General features: G+C 56.8%; 1 protein-coding gene and 1 long non-coding RNA gene across 5 annotated transcripts; one reads left to right on the top strand and one right to left on the bottom strand.

Annotated features, from left to right (window-relative positions):
• Positions 1-1645: 1645 nt before the first annotated feature.
• Positions 1646-15430, top strand: RELT (RELT TNF receptor). 3 transcript variants are annotated; one of them, XM_064144188.1, is made up of 11 exons: positions 1649-1732; positions 5734-5791; positions 7131-7214; positions 7305-7465; positions 7555-7640; positions 8064-8294; positions 8844-8924; positions 9015-9099; positions 9180-9365; positions 9451-9574; positions 13547-15430. In XM_064144188.1, the coding sequence occupies exons 2-11, from the start codon at positions 5762-5764 to the stop codon at positions 13583-13585; spliced, it is 1107 nt and encodes a 368-aa protein (XP_064000258.1). In that variant the 5' UTR covers positions 1649-1732; positions 5734-5761; the 3' UTR covers positions 13586-15430. The 3 variants fall into 3 exon arrangements, with proteins under 3 accessions (XP_064000260.1, XP_064000258.1, XP_064000259.1); XM_064144189.1 differs by lacking the exon at positions 7305-7465 and having other exon boundaries at positions 1703-1732; XM_064144190.1 differs by lacking the exons at positions 5734-5791; positions 7305-7465 and having other exon boundaries at positions 1646-1732.
• On the bottom strand, positions 15419-21965 carry LOC135175851 (uncharacterized). 2 transcript variants are annotated; one of them, XR_010302476.1, is made up of 2 exons: positions 19496-21965; positions 15419-19437 (listed from the first exon to the last, which is right to left on the bottom strand). It is a non-coding gene; the product is annotated as an uncharacterized LOC135175851 (long non-coding RNA). The 2 variants fall into 2 exon arrangements; XR_010302477.1 differs by having other exon boundaries at positions 15419-19408.
• Between the last annotated feature and the right edge of the window lie 29 nt (positions 21966-21994).

The raw sequence follows: 21994 nt of genomic DNA, 5'->3' as shown, positions 1-21994 counted from the left end.
CCAACAGCAATGAAGACCCCTGGTGAGAGGAGGAAGCTTTTTCTACAGCTAGGATGCAGTTACTCCCTCCTGGACAATCCCAGGGGAGATATTGGGGGTGGAGGTGGGGGGGGTGGAGATACCCCTTTTGTGTCCTCAAGCATCCAGATGTGTCCCACTCCCTGGTCACCCCCAAAGCTGGAATGGAAGACACCATCCTAGTGGCCATATCATCACACCAGCCCCAGGGGAGCACTGCAGTGGGTAGAGAGGGTTTCTCAGACCCAACCACGATGGGGGTGTCCCCAGAGTGGGCAAAAGTGTCCCCTGAGAATGGGATGAGATCCAGATGGGATGATGCTGGTGGGAGGATCCTGGGATGGTTTGGTGGGAGGGTGCTGATAGAAGTGATGCTGGTGGGAGGATGCTGGGATGGTTCTGGTGGGAGGGTGCTGGGAGAATTGATGCTAGTGGGAGGATGCTGGGATGGTGCTGGTAGAATTGATGCTGGTGGAAGGATGCTGGGATGGTTCTGGTGGGATGGTGCTGGGAGAATTGATGCTGGTGGAAGGATGCTGGGATGGTTCTGGTAGGAGGATGCTGGTAGAATTGATGCTGGTGGGAGGGTGCTGGGATGGTTCTGGTAGGAGGATGCTGGTAGAATTGATGCTGGTGGGAGGATGCTGGGATGGTGCTGATAGAAGTGATGCTGGTGGGAGGATGCTGGGGTGGTTCTGGTGGGATGGTGCTGGTTGAATTGATGCTGGTGGGAGGACGCTGGGATGGTTCTGGTGGGATGGTGCTGGTTGAATTGATGCTGGTGGGAGGATGCTGGGGTGGTTCTGGTGGGATGGTGCTGGTTGAATTGATGCTGGTGGGAGGATGCTGGGGTGGTTCTGGTGGGATGGTGCTGGTTGAATTGATGCTGGTGGGAGGATGCTGGGGTGGTTCTGGTGGGAGGGTGCTGGTTGAATTGATGCTGGTGGGAGGATGCTGGGATGGTTCTGGTGGGATGGTGCTGGTTGAATTGATGCTGGTGGGAGGATGCTGGGATGGTTCTGGTGGGATGGTGCTGGTTGAATTGATGCTGGTGGAAGGATGCTGGGGTGGTTCTGGTGGGATGGTGCTGGTTGAATTGATGCTGGTGGAAGGACGCTGGGGTGGTTCTGGTGGGATGGTGCTGGTTGAATTGATGCTGGTGGGAGGATGCTGGGGTGGTTCTGGTGGGATGGTGTTCATGGGATGATGCTGGGACCACGCAGGGATGATGTGGGTAGGGTGATACTGAGATGCTGCTGCTAATGGGTTGCTTGTGAGAGGATGCTGGGGTGATACTGGTGGATGATGCGCTATAGGGTGCAGCACCCATGGGTGCCTCCTTCATGAGCCCATTTAGGACCAAAAAGTCTTCGGGTTTTGCCAAAGAAAATTCCCTTCCTGGGTGATAAAAACCTTCTGGGATTTTATTCCCCTCCCCCCCCCAAAAAATCCTTCCACCGTTGGGCTAAATCCCAGAACCCAACACCCATCCGTCTGGAAACGACCTGCACCTGCCGCCTCCTGCCCGCAGGTGGCGCTGATAAGGGAGACTGGGAGGGGTGGGGGGAAGCGGGTGAGGGGCGTGGCTTTGTCCGTGACGTCACGGGAATGGGCGGCGCTAAGGGGCGCTGCGGCCCCGGCGGGTTCATTCATAAAGCAGCACCCGAGCAGGACGCGGCGGCCCCGGGGAGCCCGGCGGGCCCCGGGGGAGCAGGTAAGGGGCACCCCAGCTTCCATCTCCTCCTCTCTGCCCTGTTCTGAGCCGGGGGGAGGTGGTGGTGGGGAACACTTCTCTTTAAAGAGTTATGTCCTCTTTTGAGGGGTCTGGTTTTGGCGGTGCTGCTGTGAAGAGGGGAGCGGGGGGGAGAAGCGGTGCTTTTGGAGCGGTTTTTGGGTGGGCTTGGGGGTGTTTGGCTCTTTGTTTGCAATAAAAGGGGAGGGTGTTGTGGGGGGGGTTGTTCTTCACGGAAAGGGTTGTCAAATCTTGGAACAGGGCAGCGGTGGAGTCCTCAGCCCTGGCGAGGTTTAAAAGGTCAGGCGTTGGCATAGGTTGCCCAGGGAGGCGGCGGAGTCGCCACCCCCGGCGGCGTTCAGGAACGCTGCGGAGATGGCACCTGGGGACATGGTTTGATGGCCTTGGTGGTCCTAGGTTGATGGCTGTGCTTGATGACCTGGCAGTGCTGGGATGTGCTGGACTTGATCTTTTCTGACCTGGCAGTGCTGGGATGTGCTGGACTTGATCTTTTCCCACCTGGCAGTGCTGGGATGTGCTGGACTTGATCTTTTCTGACCTGGCAGTGCTGGGATGTGCTGGACTTATCTTTTCTGACCTGGCAGTGCTGGGATGTGCTGGACTTGATCTTTTCTGACCTAGCAGTGCTGGGATGTGCTGGACTTGATCTTTTCTAACCTAAACAATTCTTGACTGACCTTATCCCAAAGAAGAATACCCGAGGAGCATTCCCCTTTGGAGCTGATTGAAGTTAGGGGTGCAGGGATCGGAGAACCTTGGTGCTGGCTGCAGCTGCTGCGGATTGAATGTGGGTTAAAATAAAAGGGAGGAGAGAAGGGAGGGAGGAGGGGGAGGGAAAAGTAGGTTAAGAAAAACTCAGCAGCAGCTGCCTGGAAAAAAAAAAGAGAGAGGGAGGGAGGGAGGAATTGTGTTGGATTGGGTTGGAGTTTTTTCCTCTGGCCAAAGCTGGAAAATCACAGGGCTGTCAGCCAAGTGCCTGCATCAGCTGAGATGCTGCAGTGAGGACCCACCCTCAAAAATGAGACACACCCCCCCCAAAATGAGGCTGGAACCTTGTAGCTACCGAAGGTTTCCCTCTGAGCTCCTTCGACTTTAAGCTTGGGGAGGGTGGGGGATGGGGTTGGGGCACTCTGGTTGCTCCCCCCCCAGCTCTAGTAGGAGCTCCTTGGGTATGGATGTGACCTGGCTGAGGTTTGCTCCTTCTGGAGGACAATTCTCCTCTTGTCCCAAGCCACTTTCCAAGAGCTGTTCCCTCAAAAGTTTGCTGAACAGTTGCTGCTTCTCCTCCCCTTTTCTCTTTTCATTCTTCCCAGTTTATCTGCAGGAGTCATCAGCTGAAATCCAGTTCCCCCATGGGGGGGGGAAGCCTTCCCTGGAATCCTGGCTGGCAGCCTTGGGTTACAAGGCTATATTTAAGGGACAGCTGGCTAGAAAAAGCTTGTTTGAGCCAGTTGGATGTGTGTGTGTGAGAGGTGGGGGGGTTTGAGGCGGGGGGAGAGGGTGTTTCCAAAATGAAATCACCTTCCCTGGGCTGCTTGTGGTGGTGGTAGGGTACAGCAAGGTGGAGTGTCCCCAAAATGCTGGGTCTGGCCCTGATGAGCTGCTGCTTTCTTTTTGGTGCCCTGTGTTCCTTCTGAGGGCAAACTGTGTTTGGTTTAGTTTTTCCAGGGGGCTTCAGAGCTTCTTTCCACTCTGGAAGGTCAGCTGAGGGTTTGGGCTTGTTTCCTCCACCCCCCACCATCACCACCTTCAGGGGGTATCCTCCAGCTTCCTCCCCCAAAACCTGAGTCCTAGGGTGGCCATGACTAGGCAAAGCTCTAGAGACAATCACCTGCTGGTCCTTGTGTTCCTACATCCCCATGGCAGGGTCTTGGTCATCTAAGGGAGGTCCTTAATGCTTGGATTAAGTCTGGCTTTAGATCTGCCTTACCTTGGACCAGCTCTGGTCCCCATTGCTAGGTCTTGGTCATCTAAGGGAGGTTCTTAATCCTTGGATCAAGTCTGGCTTTAGATCTGCCTTACCTGGGACCAGCTGTGGTCCCCATTGCTAGGTCTTGGTCATCTCAGGGAGGTTCTTAATCCTTGGATCAAGTCTGGCTTTAGATCTGCCTTACCTGGGACCAGCTGTGGTCCCCATTGCTAGGTCTTGGTCATCTCAGGGAGGTTCTTAATCCTTCACCAGGAACCAACTCTGGCCCTTGGACCTCCTATGTCCCCATGGCAGTGTCTTGGTCATCTAATGGAAGTCTTTAATCCTTGGATTAAGATTGGGTTTAGATCTGCTTTACCTGGGACCAGCTCTGGTCCCCAGTCCTAGGTCTTGGTCATCTCAGGGAGGTCTCTGCTTCTCCAGAGACCAACCCTGGCCCTTGGACCTCCTATGTCCCCGTGGCAGTGTCTTGATCATCTATGAGAGGTCCTTAATCCTTGGATTAAGTTTGGCTTTAGATCTGCCTTACCTGGGCCAGCTTTGGTCCTTGTACCTCCTATGGCCCCATGGCAGGGTCTTGGTCATCTAATTGAGGTACTTAATCCTTGGCTTGAGTTTGGCTTTAGATCTGCTTTACCAGTGACCAACTTTGGTCCTTGTACCTCCTATGCCCCCATGGCAGGGTCTTGGTGATCTCAGAGAGGTCCTTAATCCTTGGATTAAGTTTAGCTTTAGGTTTGTTTTACCTGGGACCAACCCTTGTGGGGTTTGAATCTGCTTGGCTGGAAATGATGAGCCCCAACTCCAAGGAAGCCAAGATGCAGCACCCCAAACATCTCAAGGTTAAAGTCTAAACCATCCTGAAGGATTAAAACACTTCAAGTTGCTCTTAAACTCGAGTTTTATCAGCCCTGCCTGACAGAGTGAGGCTCTTGCACTCGTTGCACCCTCACTCTGCAATCAAGGGGCTCATCCCAAGTCCAGGGTGGGATCTGGGAGGTGTCCCCATGGGATGCCATCGCCTTGGGATGATGTTTAGCTTCCACTGGTTGGGACGAGCTGGCTCAGTGCCCCCTGCCCCTCCAAAAACAAATCATGGGGTCCAAATTTAGGCTAATCAGTGCTCATTATGAGAGGGCCTGGGGGTGAATGAGTGGCTGGCTTCATGCTGGCACCCTGATGGAAGCTACTGGGTGCAGCTGGTGAAGAGAGAAAGCTCAATTTTGGGGCCATGCCATCATGTCCCAACCCTACCGTCTTAGAACTCCCCAGCTCACACCCCCCACACACACCCCCACAACCCCCCCCTAGCATCCCACCTCCCAAATTGCTAATCAGCTGCATCTCAGAGCATTGATGCTGGCCACTAATGAGGAGAACTTCGTCAGGCCCAGGCTGTGATGAAGCTCCAAGCTGGCTCTCAGGGGACCGTGACGACCGGGAGAGTTTCCATGCGGGCGGCAGAAGCTGGATCCGGGTTTGGGCTCTTGTTCTCCTCTTATTTCCTCCCCTCCCTTCCTTGTGCTGTCAGCAATTAGTTTCATTTTAATAATTAATTTCTGAGCCTGAAATCTGGGAGGGGAGGGGAGGGGGAGGAGGAGGAGGAGGAAGGAGTGAGCCTGTGGGAAACAACTTTGGTTTTGCTCGCTTCTTTCCTTTTGTTTTAGTGACTTTAATTTCCTTGTGGCAGGTCTAAAAGGATTCCCTCCAGAGCAGGATGATCTTTTCTTTCCTCCTGGTGTTTAGCATCTTCTGCTCCTTCCCTTGCTCCTTGCAGGGTTTAGTCCTGACTGCCTTGCAGGGTTTGGTCCCTTCTGCCAGCAGGGATGGAGCCAGGATCTGCGAGGGAAGGAGGGGATGATGCTGAGCATCCCCCACAAAGCCTCTGCTACAGCTTGCAGGGGCATGGTGGAGGAGCTCTGCTGCAAGGGAGGTTTAGGCAGATGGCTTGCAGCATACCCATGCAACCCTCAAATTGCTCCTCCACTGGGATTCTTCCCTGGATGCTGACCCTGGTGCTCCCCTTGGGCAGGTCTCCCCTGGTGAAGAAGAGGCTGAGGATGCGCTGGTGGCTTGTCACCATCCTGGGGGTGAGTGTGGCCTCCACCCCAAACCCATCCCCCTGCATCTCTGCTTTCAGCTCCTCTGATGCTTGAACCCATCCCAGCATCACCACCACACCATCACAGCCACCACTGAGCAGCCCAAAACTGTTCCCACCTGGAATTTTGCAGCAGCTCAAGATCTGGGGAGATGCTTTGGGGGGGAGGGTTGTTGGTTGGGGTTTATTTTCCCTCCTTGTAGTCTTCCTCCTCCTGTTCTGTCCTTCCTCAAAGCTTCTTCCAGGGTAAGGGCTGATCAGAAATGTGGCTTCTCCTTTGCTGCTCTTCCCATGCCTGGGAGATGTCCTTGGGATGGGCCACGCAGGTATCCCAGGGGTTGGGGCTGCTCCCTTGGGGTGGCTTGGCCTGAGCTCAGGGCTGGCAGTGAGTTTGTGTCAGCTGTGGGTGGGTTTGTCCCCACCAGGAGGTCCCTTCCACCCCAAACTATGGTCCTATGTCACTAGTGATGGGCTTGAGTGCCTCAGGGTGGTGATGCTGGTGGGGTTGGGTCCCTCAGGTTGGTGGTGATGGGGATGAAGTTGGGTGCCTCAGGGTGGTGGTGGCAGTGGGGTGGAGACAAGGTTGGGTCCCTGCTGATGCTGTCAGTGGGGACGAGGTTGGGTCCATAAGGTTGATGGTGGAGATGAGGTTTGATCCAGGTTGATGGTGGAGATAAGGTTTGATCCCTTCCAGTGCTGGCAGTGGTGGTGTTGGGTCCCTAAGGTTGGTGATGGGGATGAGGTTGGGTCCCTCCTGGTGCTGGCAGTGGTGGGATCAGGTCCCTCCTGGTGCTGCTGGTGGGGCTGCATCTGCTGTGGTGCATGTGAGGGATGGATCCATTGTGTCTTTGGTGGATGCAGACCCATGGCAGATTCCATCTGATGGGTTCACCACTGCCATGGTGCACCTGAGGGGTCTGCACCCATCACACCACCTGTGACACTTTGGTGCCCACCCTGGTTCATGCAGTGGCTCTGCCTTTGTGTGATAGGTTTGCCCCTGCCATGGTGAATGTGGTGGAGTTGAGGCCAGCATGGCACAGGTGGTGGCTTCCCTCCATCCTGCTGCTGGGTTTGCATCCAGCATGGCACAGGTGGTGGCTTCCCTCCATCCTGCTGATGAGTTCCCACCAGCTGTGGTGCATTCAGTGGTGGATTGGCACCCATCCTGTTGTGCCACTTGTGACTGGTTGGCATCTGTCGTGGTCCAGGTGGCAATCTTGCACCCACCTCATGGCTTGGGCTGGGTTCACCTCTGCCATGCCCATCACCACCAGCCCAGAGCTGCAGCAGCAGGCACTGAGCACTGCTCTTTTCCTCTCCCACAGGTGCTCAGTGGACCCGATGTGGTGGTGGGGAGCTGTGGTGCCCAGGAGCATGGAGGATGCCCACCTGGAGAGGAGCCCACTGGGGTAAGCTGTGCCCACCCGTGGCACGCCCACCTCGGGGCAGAGGTGCAGCATCCCTCCGTGGCTCACCTCCCTCTCCCCCCACCCATGCAGGAGTGTGGCTCGGTGGCATCATGCCGAGCTTGTCCCCCTGGCACCTTCTCAGCAGGGGACGTTTCCTGCTCCTCTCACACCCGCTGCTGGGCCAGGAACAGGCTCCTGCTGGCACCAGGGACAGCGCTGACCGACAGCCGCTGCGGAGCCTGCCTGCCGGGGTGAGCCCATCTAAGGGGGCATCACTCCACACCCCCAGCCCCGCTGCCATCCCTGAGCCAGCTCTCCACCTTCCTCTCCCTCCTCACAGGTTTTACAGCCCTGAAGGGGAGAGGGACCCCCAGGGCCAGTGCCTGCCCTGCACCAACGCTTCCCACAGCACCATGGGGTGCCCAGGTGGGTGCTCAGGCTCGAGGTGTGCCCCCTCCCCAAGCTGTGGGGGTGCTGATGTTCACCCCGGGGATGCCACAAGATGTGGTCCTGCTGGGATGTGGCAGCTGAGAACATCTCCCAGGAGGTTTCACCTCAACATGAGGAGAAACCTCTTTGGTGTGAGGGTGCCAGAGCCCTGGAGCAGGCTGCCCAGGAGGGTTGTGGAGTCTCCTCTGGAGGCTTTCAAGGCCCATCTGGATGTGTCCTTGGGTGATGCTGCTTTGGGAGCAGGGTTTGGGGGGTTTGGACTCCATCTCCAGTGGTGCCTTTCAGTCTGTGATGCCCACAAGTGACTTCTGCCTGTAGTGGGGCTCCTGGGAAAGGAGGATTTCATCCCAAGAAAGCTTCCTCCCCAAAGCTGCTCTGATGCCTCCCCCCACCCCCAAGGCCACCGTCGAGCTCGCAGCCCCGAAATGCCAGGCCAGCTGATGGTGACCAACAGGACACAGGTGACCCTGATGGGTGAGGAAGAGGAGGCAGCAGAGGCACAGGCAGCTGTGCTCACCATCGTCCCAGTCTTCTGTGCCATGGGCTTGTTGGGCATCCTGGTCTGCAACCTGCTGAAGAAGAAGGGTTACTACTGCACTGCCAGCAAGGACCCCCAGCCTGCTGGCACTGGTGAGCCCCTGGGGGGGGTGACAGGCACCTTTTGGGGGACCCCTAATCCATCCCATGTCCATCTCACCTTGCTTAGTGCCAGCCCTCTGTGTCCTCCTGCCCCTTGTGCCAGGGCATCCTGCTCCTCCTTGGTAGGGTTTATCCCTCATCACCTCCATGGAGAGCTGTCCTCAACCCTCACTGAGTGTCCTGCCCCCACCCCCCAACTGCTACCTCCAGCTCCCAGCTCCACCAGCTTAGTCTCAGCCCTGTGTGCCCTCCTGCCCCTTGTGCCAGGGCATCCAGCTCCTCCTTGGCAGGGTTTATCCCTCATCACCTCCACGGAGAGCTGTCCTCAGCCCTCGCTGAGTGTTCTCCCCCTCCACTAACTCCTGCCACCAAGTCCCAGCTCCATCTACCAGCTTAGTGCCAGCCCTGTGTGCCCTCCTGCCCCTTGTGCCAGGGCATCCTGCTCCTCCTTGGCAGAGTTTATCCCTCATTACCTCCACGTAGAGCTGTCTTCAACCCTCACTGAGTGTCCTCCCCCCACCCCCCAACTTCTACCTCCAGGTCCCAGCTCCATCTACCAGCTGGAGGATGCCAATGAGGACACCATTGGGGTGCTGGTGAGGTTGATCACTGAGAAGAAAGGTCAGGAGGGGTTCCTGGTTGGGGGGGGGGGGGGATGGTGACAGCAAACAGACCCCTGTGACCCTGCCTTGGTGTCCCCTCCCCCCACAGAAAATGCTGCAGCCCTGGAGGAGCTGCTGAAGGAGCATCACAGCCAGCAGCCAACGCCACCCCTGGGCTGCACCCCCCCAGATAAGTAAGAGCCCCCTAAGGCTGCACAGAGGACCCATTCACGGGTGGGGCCAACCCCATGCTGACAGCATTCTCCCTTCCCAGGCTCCACCTCCTGCCTCAGTTTCCCCTCTCCTGCTGGCACCACCAACATCTCCACACGGTGCAGGGGCCAGCCCCTTGTGCCCGCTGCAGCCAGAAGTGGCCTGAGCTGCTGCCATCGCTCCATGCCACCACAGCTCCCAAACCTGGGGCTTGTCCCAGCGAGGTCACCATCCTCTCTGTTGGCAGGTCAGTGCCACAGCATCTCCCTCCCTGCCTCCCCTCCACGGGTGGGGCCAGGCTGATGTGGTGCTGTCCCCACCCACCCAAACAGGTTTCGGGTATCCCGGATCCCTGAGCTGAGGAACGAGGGTGGAGAGGACCCTCCCCAAACTCCCCTCCCTGCTGGCAGTGGGATGAGGCCCCCGTGGCTGAAAGGCATCGATGGGCACCCCGAGGTGAGGAGGTGCAGAGGGAAGGTGGAGTGGAGAGCCTTGGGGGGGGGGGATCCTTCTTGGGTCAAAGTGGGACTTGGTGAGGCTGAAGGATAAAGCTTCAGCTCTGAGCATCTGGGGAGGTCACAGAACCATGGAATGGGTTGGCTTGGAGAAGGGCTCCAAGGGCACTGAGTCCAACTGTCCCCCTGAACCCACCATGGCCACTAAACCATGCCCCACACCATCTCTTCAACACCTTGGGAGGCTGGAGCAGCCCCAAGCCTCTTCCCAGGAGCTTTACAGCTGGAGCCTGAAGGGCTTGGGTGAGTCCAACCCTCCTGGGTCCTCCCACCCCACAGGTTTAAGGTGCTCTAGGGGGTTGTGGGGTGGGTGCTGCTGGGGGTGCAGAGGTGGGTGCTGCTGCAAGGTGTTCATCTGCTGGAGGGTAGGAAGACTCTGGCTGGGCTGCAGCCATGGACTGAGGCCATGTGGGATGAGGCTCACCAAGGCCAGGGGCTGGGTCCTGCTCTTGGCTCACAACAACCCCAGGAAGGCTCCAGGCTTGGGGGGCAGAGTGGCTGGAAAGTGCCCAGCAGAAAAGGAGCTGTTGGGTGCTGGGTGCCAGCAGGCTGGGCATGAGCCAGAGTGTGCCCAGATGGGCAAGAAGGGCAGCAGCAGCCTGGGCTGGAGCAGTGTGGGCAGCAGGAGCAGGGCAGGGATTGTGGCCCTGGACTGGGCACTGCTGAGGCTGCACCTGGAATCCTGGGTTCAGTTTTGGGCTCCTCACTGCCAGGAGGACATTGAGGAGCTGGAGCAGGTCCAGAGCAGGGCAACAAAGCTGGGGAAGGGTCTGGAGAGCAGGGCTGGGGAGGAGTTGGTTAGTCTGGAGGAAAGGAAGCTGAGGGTGAGACCTTCTGGCTCTCTACAGCTCCCTGAGAGGAGGCTGGAGCCAGGTGGGGCTTGGTCTCTTCTGCCAAGGACCAAGGGCTAGGCCAAGAGGGGATGGCCTCAAGCTGCCCCAGGGGAGGTTTGGGTTGGACATTGGAGGAAACCTCCTCCCTGAAGGGGTTCTCACAGACTGGCACAGGCTGCCCAGGGAGGTGGCTGAGTTCCCAGCCCTCTTCGAAGGGGCAGAGCTGTGGTGCTGAGGGCCAGGGCTTAGCACCAGGCTTGGCAGAGTCAGGGACTGGTAGGTCCTGATGAGCTCTTCCCCCCAGCAGGATTCCTTGGCTGCCTGTGATGCCGCACATGCGCTCAGCCCTCTGCCTGCACCTCCAGCCAGGGACACACAGGGACACGGCCAGGGGACAGGGAGGGAGGAGGGGTGGCACACGTAGTGCTGCAGGCTGGTGCCAGGGCCTGGCAGCGGGTGCCACAGCCAGGGGGGCTGGGGGGTGACTCATGGGCAGCTGCAGGGGCGCTTCGTGCCCTCGCTCACGCAGGCAGCTGCGCAGGGACAGCCTGGCCACAGGCTGGAGTTGGGCTGGAAGGGACCCTAAAGGTCATCCGGTTCCAACCCCCTCCCTGCCAGGGGCAGGGACACCTCCACCAGCCCAGGGTGCTCAAGGACTCATCCAACCTGGCCTGGAACACCTCAAGGGAGGGGGCAGCCAGAGCCTGCCAGGGCAAGGGGTGGGTGTGTGTGTAGGGGCACACAGCCACAGGGGTGTGCAGAACCCCAGCTGGGGCTCTGCAGTGGTGCACAGAACCTGAGAGGGTGGAAGGGACCTCCAGAGATCAGCCAGGCCAAGCCCCTGCCAAAGCAGCATCCCCCAGGGTTAGCTCACACAGGGATGCATCCAGGTGGGCTTGGAAAGCCTCCAGAGAAGGAGACTCCACAGCCTCTCTGGGCAGCCTGCTCCAGGCCTCTGACACCCTCACACCAAAGAGGTTTCTCCTCATGTTGAAGTGGAACCTCCTGGGAGAGGAGGCACATGGAGCTCTCTGCATGGTCATAAGTGCATGCACACAGCTGCAAGCTCAGGCACACACACAGCAACCCCCCAGGCTGGCACAGGAGCTCTCTGCATGGTCACATCCATGTATGGACAGGCACACACAGCATCAATCACAGAAGCAGGCAGGGTTGGAAGGGAGCACAGGGAGCAGCCAGTGCCAACCCCTGCCATGCCCAGGGACACCCTACCCTAGAGCAGGCTGCACACAGCCTCAGCCAGCCTGGCCTCAAACACCTCCAGCCATGGGGCCTCAACCACCTCCCTGGGCAACCCATTCCAGCCTCTCACCACTCTCCTGCTCAACAACTTCCTCCTCACCTCCAGCCTCACTCTCCCCACCTCCACCTTTGCTCCAGTCCCCCCACTCCTGACACTCCCTCACAGCCTCCAAAGTCCCTCCCCAGCTTTTTTGGAGCCCCCTTCAGATGCTGGCAGGCCACAAGAAGGTCCCCTGGGAGCCTCCTCTGCTCCAGCCTGCACAGCCCCAACTCTTTCAGGCTGTGCTCACAGCAGAGCTGCTGCAGCCTCTCAGCATCCTCCTGGCCCTGCTCTGGACACTCTCCAGCATCTCCACAGCCCTCTTGTCCCAGGGGCTCCAGAGCTGGATGCAGGACTCCAGGTGGGCTCTCAGCAGAGCAGAGCAGAGGGGCAGAATCCCCTCCCTGGCCCTGCTGGCCACACTGCTGCTGCTGCAGCCCAGGCTCTGCTTGGCTCTCTGGGCTGCAAGTGCACACTGCTGGTCCCAATGCCCGTGGCAGCTGCTCACACAGTGCTGCACATGGCACCACCTGCATGGGTGAATGTGGGCTGTGGCCAGGCTGCAGCCATGGTTTGAGGCCATGTGGGATGAGGCTCACCAAGGCCAAGAGCTGGGTCCTGCTCTTGGCTCACAACAACCCCAGGAACACTCCAGGCTTGGGGGGCAGAGTGGCTGGAAAGTGCCCAGCAGAAAAGGAGCTGTTGGGTGCTGGGTGCCAGCAGGCTGAGCATGAGCCAGAGTGTGCCCAGGTGGGCAAGAAGGGCAGCAGCAGCCTGGGCTGGAGCAGTGTGGACAGCAGGAGCAGGGCAGGGCTTGTGGCCCTGGTCTGGGCACTGCTGAGGCTGCACCTGGAATCCTGGGTTCAGTTTTGGGCTCCTCACTGCCAGGAGGACATTGAGGAGCTGGAGCAGGTCCAGAGCAGGGCAACAAAGCTGGGGAAGGGTCTGGAGAGCAGGGCTGGGGAGGAGCAGCTGAGGGAGCTGGGGAAGATTGAGGCTGGAGAAGAATAGGCTGAGAGGAGACCTCAGTGCTCTCTACAGCTCCCTTAGAGAGAGGAGGCTGGAGCCAGGTGGGGGTTGGGCTCTTCTCCCTACTCTCAGGTGATAGGAGAGGAACTGGCCTGGAATTGTGTCAGGGGAGGGTTAGGTTGGAGGAAAAAAACTCCTTTGCTGCAGGAGTGGTCAGGGCTTGGCAGAGGCTGCCCAGGGAGGGGGCAGAGTTCCCATCCCTGTAGGTGCTGAAGAAACCTGTGGCCATGGCAGCTGGGGCCATGGTTTGCTGGCCACGGTGGGGGTGGGTTAAGGTTGGACTGGATGAGCTCAGAGAGCTTTTGCAACCCAAACAATTCCATGGTTCTATCCCACCCCACCTCTGCCCACACACACCTGCCCTGCCTTCACCTCTGCCCAGCTGAGCCCACCCAGCTCATCACACTGCTGCTCAGTGGGCCCTGCAGCCCCCCCTCCTTCTTCACCCTCAGGTGCCACACTGGACCTCCCTGTCCTCTCCATCTCCTGCCACCCCCAGATAATCTGGGGACACCTCCTGAGCCTGGGGCCAAATCCTGCAGGGCCTCAGCATCTTTGTGGTGGGGACAGCTGGGGGTGTGGTGCCAACCTGGATAGTTGCCCCTCTCCAACAGGGGATGGCCTTGGGTGGTGACAGTCACTGTGGGTACTGGCTTAGTGACACTGAGTGGGTCTTGCCCTCTTGGGTGGTGTTAAGAGCCCAGCCCAGCTTCACCCCCAGATGAAGTCCACCCCTTGTCCTCCACAGCTATCACCTGGCCAGGAGGCTGCCTCTGAGGGATGGTGACATCCACCATGACTCCGTGGTGAGGGCAGAGGGACCTTGGGCACCCTGCAGCACCAAGGTGCCCACCAGCAGCACAGCAAAACCCAACCTCTTGCCCAGCTGCTGAGAAGGATTCCCTGTCCCCGAGGTCCTGTGGTGGCCACAGCACAGCTGCCTGCTGGACAACATCCCCAGGACCTGCAGCATCAGGAGGAGTGGCCTCACTGTGGTGGCCTGATGGAGAGCATCTCCTGGAGCTGTGGAGATGGCCTTGGCATGGTGACCTGATGGAGAGCATCTCCTGGAGCTGTGGAGATGGCCTTGGCATGGTGACCTGATGGAGAGCATCTCCTGGAGCTGTGGAGATGGCCTTGGCATGGTGACTTGATGGAGAGCATCTCCTGGAGCTGTGGAGATGGCCTTGGCATGGTGACCTGATGGAGAGCATCTCCTGGAGCTGTGGAGATGGCCTTGGCATGGTGACTCGATGGAGAGCATCTCCACAAGCAATGACACTGGTGGTGGTGCCCATGGTGTGGTAGCCTGATGGAGAGCACCTCCAGGAGCTGTAGTGATGGCCTTGGCACAGTGACCTGAAGAAAAGTATCTCCAGGAGCTGTGGTGATGAACTTGGCACAGGTACCTGATGGAAATCATCTGCAGGGGCTGTGGAGATGGCCTTGGCATGGTGACCTGATGGAAATCATCTCCAGGAGCTGTGGTGACAACCTTGGCACAGGTACCTGATGGAAATCATCTCCAGGGGCTGTGGAGATGGCCTTGGCATGGTGACCTGATGGAAAGCATCTCCAGGAGCTGTGGTGACAACTTTGGCACAGGTACCTGATGGAAATCATCTCCAGGAGCCATGGCAGTAGTGGTGCCACCCACAGTGTGGTATCCTGGTGGAGAGCACCTCCAGGCCAGCAGAGCACAGCTCCACCAGGAGGCACCACACAACAGAGGACGTTGCCCAGCCAGGACTGGCATTTCATGGTCACCTTCTAGGTCTGCTGAAGCCTCTCCAAGGAACACCACAAGCTTGGTTGATTTCCTTCCACCACCAGGTGCCAACACTCACCACTGCATGCTAAAATGCCTCTGGGTCATAGAACAGCTCCCACCCTACCAACCACCCAACCTAGCCAAGGGCTTGCCCTGGCCCAAACTGGTCTCCGGATCATAGAACAGCTCCCATCCAACCCAGCCAAGGGCTTGCCCTGGCCCAAACTGGTCTCTGGGCCATAGAATAGCTCCCACCCAACCCAGCCAAGGGCTTGCCCTGGCCCAAACTGGTCTCTGGATCATAGAACAGCTCCTGCCCAACCCAGCCAAGGGCTTGCCCTGGCCCAAACTGATCTCTGGATCATAGAACAGCTCCCATCCAACCCAGCCAAGGGCTTGCCCTGGCCCAAACTGATCTCTGGATCATAGAACAGCTCCCATCCAACCCAGCCAAGGGCTTGCCCTGGCCCAAACTGATCTCTGGGTCATAGAACAGCTCCCACCCTACCAACCACCCAACCCCCTGGCCCAAAATGATTTCTGGGTCATAGAACAGCTCCCACCCTACCAACCACCCAACCCCCTGGCCCAAACTGGTCTCCTGGCATCTCCATCTCCTCTCTCCAAAGCCTCAATCTACCCAAGAGAACATGGTGATGATGATGATGATGCCTGCTCACCATGTAGACTTCACACTCCACTTAGGAGGTGTTTGGGGGTGGGGTGGGGTTAAAAACCCACCCAAAGTTGGGTTGGACATCATCAAAGCTCCACCCCCAACCTCACAACTGATTCTCTTCACTTCCCCCCCCCCCCCCTTCCCCAAGCCAATAATAACAACAACAATAATCAACCACCAAACCCTTTGAGGTTTCTTTTGTTTTTTGGGCTCTTTTATTTCTTTTCATTAATTAATTAATTAATTTTTGTCCTTTTTTTTGTCTCTTTTTATTGATTTTTTTGGGTGTTTTTTGGTTTTTTTTGGTTGGTTTTCTTTTTTTTTTGTCTTGGAAACAATGTGGAAGAGAAGAGACCTCTCAACCTTCTACAGGGTACAGGAAAGAGGGGCAGAGGGATACAAACTCTTGGCTCAAATCTGTTCACAGAGATGGAGAGGGAGGGAGGAGGGTTGGGGAGGGGGGGGAGGAGATTCCCAACCTGCTCTTGAGAACCAAAAAGCAGAACAGAAAACAAAGGAGGAGGAGGAGGGGGAGGAGGAGGAGGAGGAAGAGGATGAAGACCAAAAAGCAGAACAGAAAACAAACAGAGGAGGAGGAGGAGAAGGAGGAGAAGGAGGAGAAGGAGGAGAAGGAGGAGAAGGAGGAGAAGGAGGAGAAGGAGGAGAAGGAGGAGAAGGAGGAGAAGGAGGAGAAGGAGGAGAAGGAGGAGAAGGAGGAGAAGGAGGAGAAGGAGGAGAAGGAGGAGAAGGAGGAGAAGGAGGAGAAGGAGGAGAAGGAGGAGAAGGAGGAGAAGGAGGAGAAGGAGGAGGACCAAAAAGCAGAACAGAAAACAAACTTGGAGGAGGAGGAAGAGAAGGAGGAGGAAGAGAAGGAGGAGGAAGAGAAGGAGGAGGAAGAGAAGGAGGAGGACCAAAAAGCAGACCAGAAAACAAACTTGCAGGAGGTGGAGGAGGAGGAGGAAAAGGGGGAGGAGGAGGCACACACACACACACACACAAACCCCAATCAACCCCATACAACAACCCCCATCCCCACCCCCCCAGTGTAACACTTTGGATGGGCATTTGTGGGGGCATCCCTTTGAGGCTGTGTTCCCTACTTCAGCTTTGGAAGACATGGTTCAGGTGTTGGGGGGGTGAAATACTCTCTTCTGGGGGTGGCTCCTTTTGATTTGCTTTTGTTTTTTGGTATTTGGTTTGGCTTCAGGTCCAATAATACTCAAAAACCACTCAAAATGGACTAAAAACAAACCCCAGGGAATTAATTACACAGAGAGGAGACTGGCACAGGCTTTGCTCCACGCTGAGGAGGGGGAATGGCAAAGTTTGGGTGGCATCCTGCACTCCAGGCAGGTCCTGGGTGCCATCCTGTGCTCTAGGAAGGTTTGGTTGCCATCCTGCACTCCAAGCAGGTCCTGGGTGCCATCCTGTGCTCTAGGAAGGTTTGGTTGCCAACCTGCACTCCAGAAAGCCCCTGGGTGCCATCCTGTGCTCTAGGAAGGTTTGGTTGCCAACCTGCACTCCAAGCAGGTCCTGGGTGCCATCCTGTGCTCTAGGAAGGTTTGGTTGCCAACCTGCACTCCAGAAAGCCCCTGGGTGCCATCCTGTGCTCTAGGAAGGTTTGGTTGCCAACCTGCACTCCAAGCAGGTCCTGGGTGCCATCCTGTGCTCTAGGAAGGTTTGGTTGCCAACCTGCACTCCAAGCAGGTCCTGGGTGCCATCCTGTGCTCTAGGAAGGTTTGGTTGCCAACCTGCACTCCAGAAAGCCCCTGGGTGCCATCCTGTGCTCTAGGAAGGTTTGGTTGCCAACCTGCACTCCAGAAAGCCCCTGGGTGCCATCCTGTGCTCTAGGAAGGTTTGGTTGCCAACCTGCACTCCAGGAAGTCCCTGGGTGCCATCCTGTGCTCTAGGAAGGTTTGGTTGCCATCCTGCACTCCAGAAAGCCCCTGGGTGCCATCCTGTGCTCTAGGAAGGTTTGGTTGCCAACCTGCACTCCAGAAAGCCCCTGGGTGCCATCCTGCACCCCAGGAAGGTCTTTGATGCCACCCTGAACTTCCAGGAAGGTCCTTGGTACCATCCTGCACCCCAGAAAGGTGCTTTGAGGGTTACCTTCCTCCTCCTTCAGCTGGAATTTTACTCTCCCAGCCCCTCTGCTGATCTGCTGAGGGTGGTTTGACCCTTCCTGCTCTTGCCTGCTGCTGGCCCTCACCATGGGAAAGCTTTTCCTTAACCAGCACCAGCAGAGCTTTGCTGGAGAAGCTGATGGCTCCCCAGCAGTGTCCTTCCCAAAGGAGTCTCCCATTGGGTTGTGACCTCCCCAAGCCAAGGTAAAGGGCTTGGGATTGTTCCTTCCATCTACCCCAGCCCCCCTCCACAGGGCAAAGGGTCAGAGCTGCAGGGGAGGGCAATCAAGCCCCATATAGTAGCAGGGAGCATCTCCCCCCCCACACCACAGCCCCACAAAGCCACCTTCAGAAGGAGCTACCCAAAGCCATGGGGGTGGCTGCAGAGCCTTGTGGTGAGCCCTGGAAGTGTGGATGTGGGTCCAAGCCTAAAGCCAAGGTTGGTTGATGCTCCCCAAAGCTTCTCACTCCAACAGCTGCTGAAGATCCTGCACAGCCTGCTTGAGCTAAGGACTGTTTCTAGCTGGGCATAAGGAGATGAGGAGCAGCAGCAGTGGGATTAAAGCTAAACCAGCTCCTGGCAGCTCCTGGCAGCAGGAAGGTTGGGTGAGCCTCTCCAGGAGCTCCTGGAGACTTTTCTCCCTCCCCACCCCACACCTTTAATGTTTCCTTTCCCTGTCAGGAGAGAGTTTGACATCTCCTGTTGAGCTGTGGGGCCAAACCTGAAGCAGTTCAGGGTGAAGTGTGCCCAGGTCAGTGGTGGGATGATGTCTGCTGGCTAAGGTCCTCCTCTACAGAGCCCAGGCTGGGATAATGAAGCTTGTTGGTCCCTACAAGTCACCATGCTGTGGTGTTGGCTAAATCTTACCCTACCCTACGTGTTTTGGTGCTGATAGTTCCTAAGACACAACATCAAGTCAAGAGTGAGAACAGAAAAGGTGTTTGAGAGGCCTTCAAGTCCTGTGATCTACTTGGGGTGGTGTCAGTTTTGTCTGGGGCTTTTCTTTTTGGCCCAGGTTCAACCCTGCTGTGTTCCAAAGAGTGGAAGGAGGCTGTGACAATGCCACTTCCAAGTGTCCTGCTGCTCTTCAGGGCCAACCCTTGGCTTGGCCAAGCTCAAAGGGGCAACCCTCTGGTTATTGACTCTCTGATACCTTCTCTTTGCCTGTTATGTGAGCCCAAAGTGCAACCCAAAGTCCCACGTGGGAGAACTTCACCTTCCTCACTCCACAGCACTGCTGCTCAGTCCACAGCCTTGAGGTTGGGAAGGTCCAAGCAGAGCTCTGTTAGGTTTCTTTCAGAGCCAACCAAATGTCCCTCAGACAGGAGGGATGGTGCCAGCCCAACCTGGCAAACCACCTGAGACCAACCAGCAGTAGAAAAATGGCCTCTTGGGACCCTTAGCTTATTTCTCCCTGTTTGGCTCCATGCTCCTGGGAAGGAGCTCCTGCAGCCCTGTCCAAGGGCAGCAGAAGCCAAGCTGGGAGATACCACCAAGAAGAAGGTTTCACCCAGGTGTTCATGTCTGGTCACCTGAAAGTCCCTCCAGGCTGACCTCCAGTGCCTAGCCAAGGTCTTGGGCTCCACTGCCAGCTGGAGGTGTGGTGCAGGTGTGACCAGAGCACAGCAACCAACAGAGACATCTGGGCACTGATTCAACACCAGCCATGGCTCAGAAGCCCATGCCAGGCAAGGCCAGGAGAGCTTCCCATCCACACCTCCTAACAGGAGAGCTTCCCATCCACACCTCCTAACAGGAGAGCTTCCCATCCACACCTCCTAACAGGAGAGCTTCCCATCCACACCTGCTAGCTTGAGAGCTTCCCATCCACACCTCCTAACAGGAGAGCTTCCCATCCACACCTCCTAACAGGAGAGCTTCCCATCCACACCTCCTAACAGGACAGCTTCCCATCCACTCCTCCTAACAGGAGAGCTTCCCATCCACTCCTCCTAACAGGAGAGCTTCCCATCCACACCTCCTAACAGGAGAGCTTCCCATCCACACCTCCTAACAGGAGAGCTTCCCATCCACACCTCCTAACAGGAGAGCTTCCCATCCACTCCTCCTAACAGGAGAGCTTCCCATCCACACCTGCTAGCTTGAGAGCTTCCCATCCACACCTCCTAACAGGAGAGCTTCCCATCCACTCCTCCTAACTTGAGAGCTTCCCATCCACACCTCCTAACTTGAGAGCTTCCCATCCACACCTCCTAACAGGAGAGCTTCTCATCCACACCTGCTAGCTTGAGAGCTTCCCATCCACACCTCCTAACAGGAGAGCTTCCCATCCACACCTCCTAACAGGAGAGCTTCCCATCCACTCCTCCTAACAGGAGAGCTTCCCATCCACACCTCCTAACAGGAGAGCTTCCCATCCACTCCTCCTAACAGGAGAGCTTCCCATCCACTCCTCCTAACAGGAGAGCTTCCCATCCACTCCTCCTAACTTGAGAGCTTCCCATCTACACCTGCTAGCTTGAGAGCTTCCCATCCACACCTCCTAACTTGAGAGCTTCCCATCCACACCTGCTAGCTTGAGAGCTTCCCATCCACACCTCCTAGCTTGACCTCTTTAAAGGCTCTGGGTGTGATCAGCTGTGCCAACCCTGGAGCCCAGGAGCCATGAGCAGTGCACACACACCAGTGGCTGTGGCTGTAACTCGTCTGGGCATGCTTGAGGGGACCACCAAAGCCATGGTTTTGTCTCAGGGTGAGGAGCAGCAGCAGCAGAACCTGGTTCCTGTGGTGGGTTTGGTTTAAAACCCACCTGCCCACCAGCCCTGTCTGCACATCTGGACTCCCTCTGCTGCCCTCAAGACAACTTATTGCTCTCCTTGGACACCCCAAGCTGGGATGTCACCAGCTGCAGTCATGCTTCATGTCCTCATCTCCTTGCCTAAGTCAACCCCCACCCCCAGAAGTGATGCCCACAGGCTCTGTGTGCCCACTGCCCCCCAGCCTGCTCCACATCAGCTCTGCCTCTCCTTCCTTCCTTGCTCTCCACCTTTTCTCAGGTGCCTTCCCATGAGGATGGGGACATGTCTATTGCTATGGCTTCCTCCTCCTCCCACTTCTCCCCAAGCAGAGCAGCTGAACATCCTCCTCCTCTCCAGCCTTCCTCTGTGGAGCCAGGATTTGTGCTTGGATCAGCATTTCTCCTGGAGGCCTCCAAACCAGATGTCCCCCAGAGAACTGGAAGGGGGCACCTCAACTGTTGTGGAGGTGCCAGAGTTTGGTCTCAGACCTGCCAACGACATGGGTGCAGGGTGAAGCCACTCATCTTGTCCCTCACCCTGCCCCAAAGACTCCTTCAACCAGCCACTCTCTTTCCCCACACCAGCAGACACTGCAGAAGCTCTTCACACCAAGCACAGGATCTGGAGGATCTTTTCAGATCAACTGCTGGACCTAAAGCTCTTCAGGCCAATCCCAGCACTTGAAGAAGCACTTTGGACCAACTACAGGACCTGGAGAACCTCTTCAGAGCAGCCCCTGAACTTGGCAAAGCTCTTTGGACTAACTACAGGACCTGGAGAAGCTCTTCCAACCAACCCTTGAATATGAAGAAGCAATTCAGATCAACTCCTGGACCTGAAGAACCTCTTCAGACCACCCCCTGGACTTGGCAAAACCTTTCAGGCCAACGCTTGGAGCTGGAGCAGCTCCTTCAGACAAGCCCTTACAACTGGAAGGCCTCTTCAGACCTAAAGAAGCAATTCAGATCAACTCCTGCACCTGAAGAAGCTCCCTTCAGACCGTTCCTTGGAGCTGGCCAAGCTCTTCAGACCAATTCCTTGTTCCCTTCAACAGCCACCTGCCTGCAAGTGGTAGCCACACAGGGAGGAGGAAGCTTCTCCCTTAGCATGCCCCAAGACGTGGCCGATGGGGAGCATCTCACCCTCCCAAGAGGTTCCAGATGCAGGCAGCTGCCTGATGACACAAAAACCTCTTTGCCCAGTTGGAAAGAGCAGCCCAAAGACCTGCTGGTGACCTGTCCTCCTGCTTCCTAAGACCACTGCCTCTTGGCTATCCTCTCACTCCCAGAGCAGAAGGGACGAGGTGATGGTCTCTCACCACAGCCAGCTGGAAGACACCAATTCTTTTGCTCATTGGATGGAAGATGAAATCATTCCTACTCTTCAACTAAGGACCAACCCCATTCCAACCAAGATAAACCTAGCAGAGCTCTGCTTGTCACCAGGGAAGCCCTGAAGGACATCAACCAACTCTTACTAAGCCAGAGAAGAAACCCAACGACGACGAACGGAAAGCGAAGGGAAAGAACCCAAAAGAACAGAGGAGTGGAGGGTGGGAGGGGGGAGGGGGGGAAGAGCTTTGCACCACTTGGGCAATGCTGGAGGAAACAACCAAAAACAAAGACAAAAAGTGAAGCTTTTGAGCTTTCCAAAGGACAGGACCAAAGAGAGAGACAGAGAGAAAGAGAGAGAGAGAGAAAGACTTTGCCTATTGCTCAGTGTCAGTACTGTGTGAGTTACACCGAAGGTGGAGGGGGGGGGGGGGGGGGAGGCAGAGGTGGAACAAACCAAACCAAAATGGAAACCCAATAAAAGGAAAGAGGCAGAAGATTAGAAAAAAGCAGCTCTTACAAAAACCACTAA

The sequence above is a fragment of the Pogoniulus pusillus genome, chromosome 6 (assembly GCF_015220805.1).
Source record: "Pogoniulus pusillus isolate bPogPus1 chromosome 6, bPogPus1.pri, whole genome shotgun sequence".
Classification (NCBI taxonomy): domain Eukaryota; kingdom Metazoa; phylum Chordata; class Aves; order Piciformes; family Lybiidae; genus Pogoniulus; species Pogoniulus pusillus.
Note: the sequence above shows the minus strand (reverse complement) of the source record. Positions and strands in the feature narration are given on the sequence as shown.

Coding starts and splice junctions, on each gene's coding strand:
- RELT (XM_064144188.1), top strand. CDS start 5,762: ATGCGCTGGTGGCTTGTCACCATCCTGGGG. Junction 7,466..7,554: donor TGCGGAGCCTGCCTGCCGGG/GTGAGCCCATCT, acceptor CCCTCCTCACAG/GTTTTACAGCCCTGAAGGGG. Junction 9,100..9,179: donor GGCTGCACCCCCCCAGATAA/GTAAGAGCCCCC, acceptor CTCCCTTCCCAG/GCTCCACCTCCTGCCTCAGT.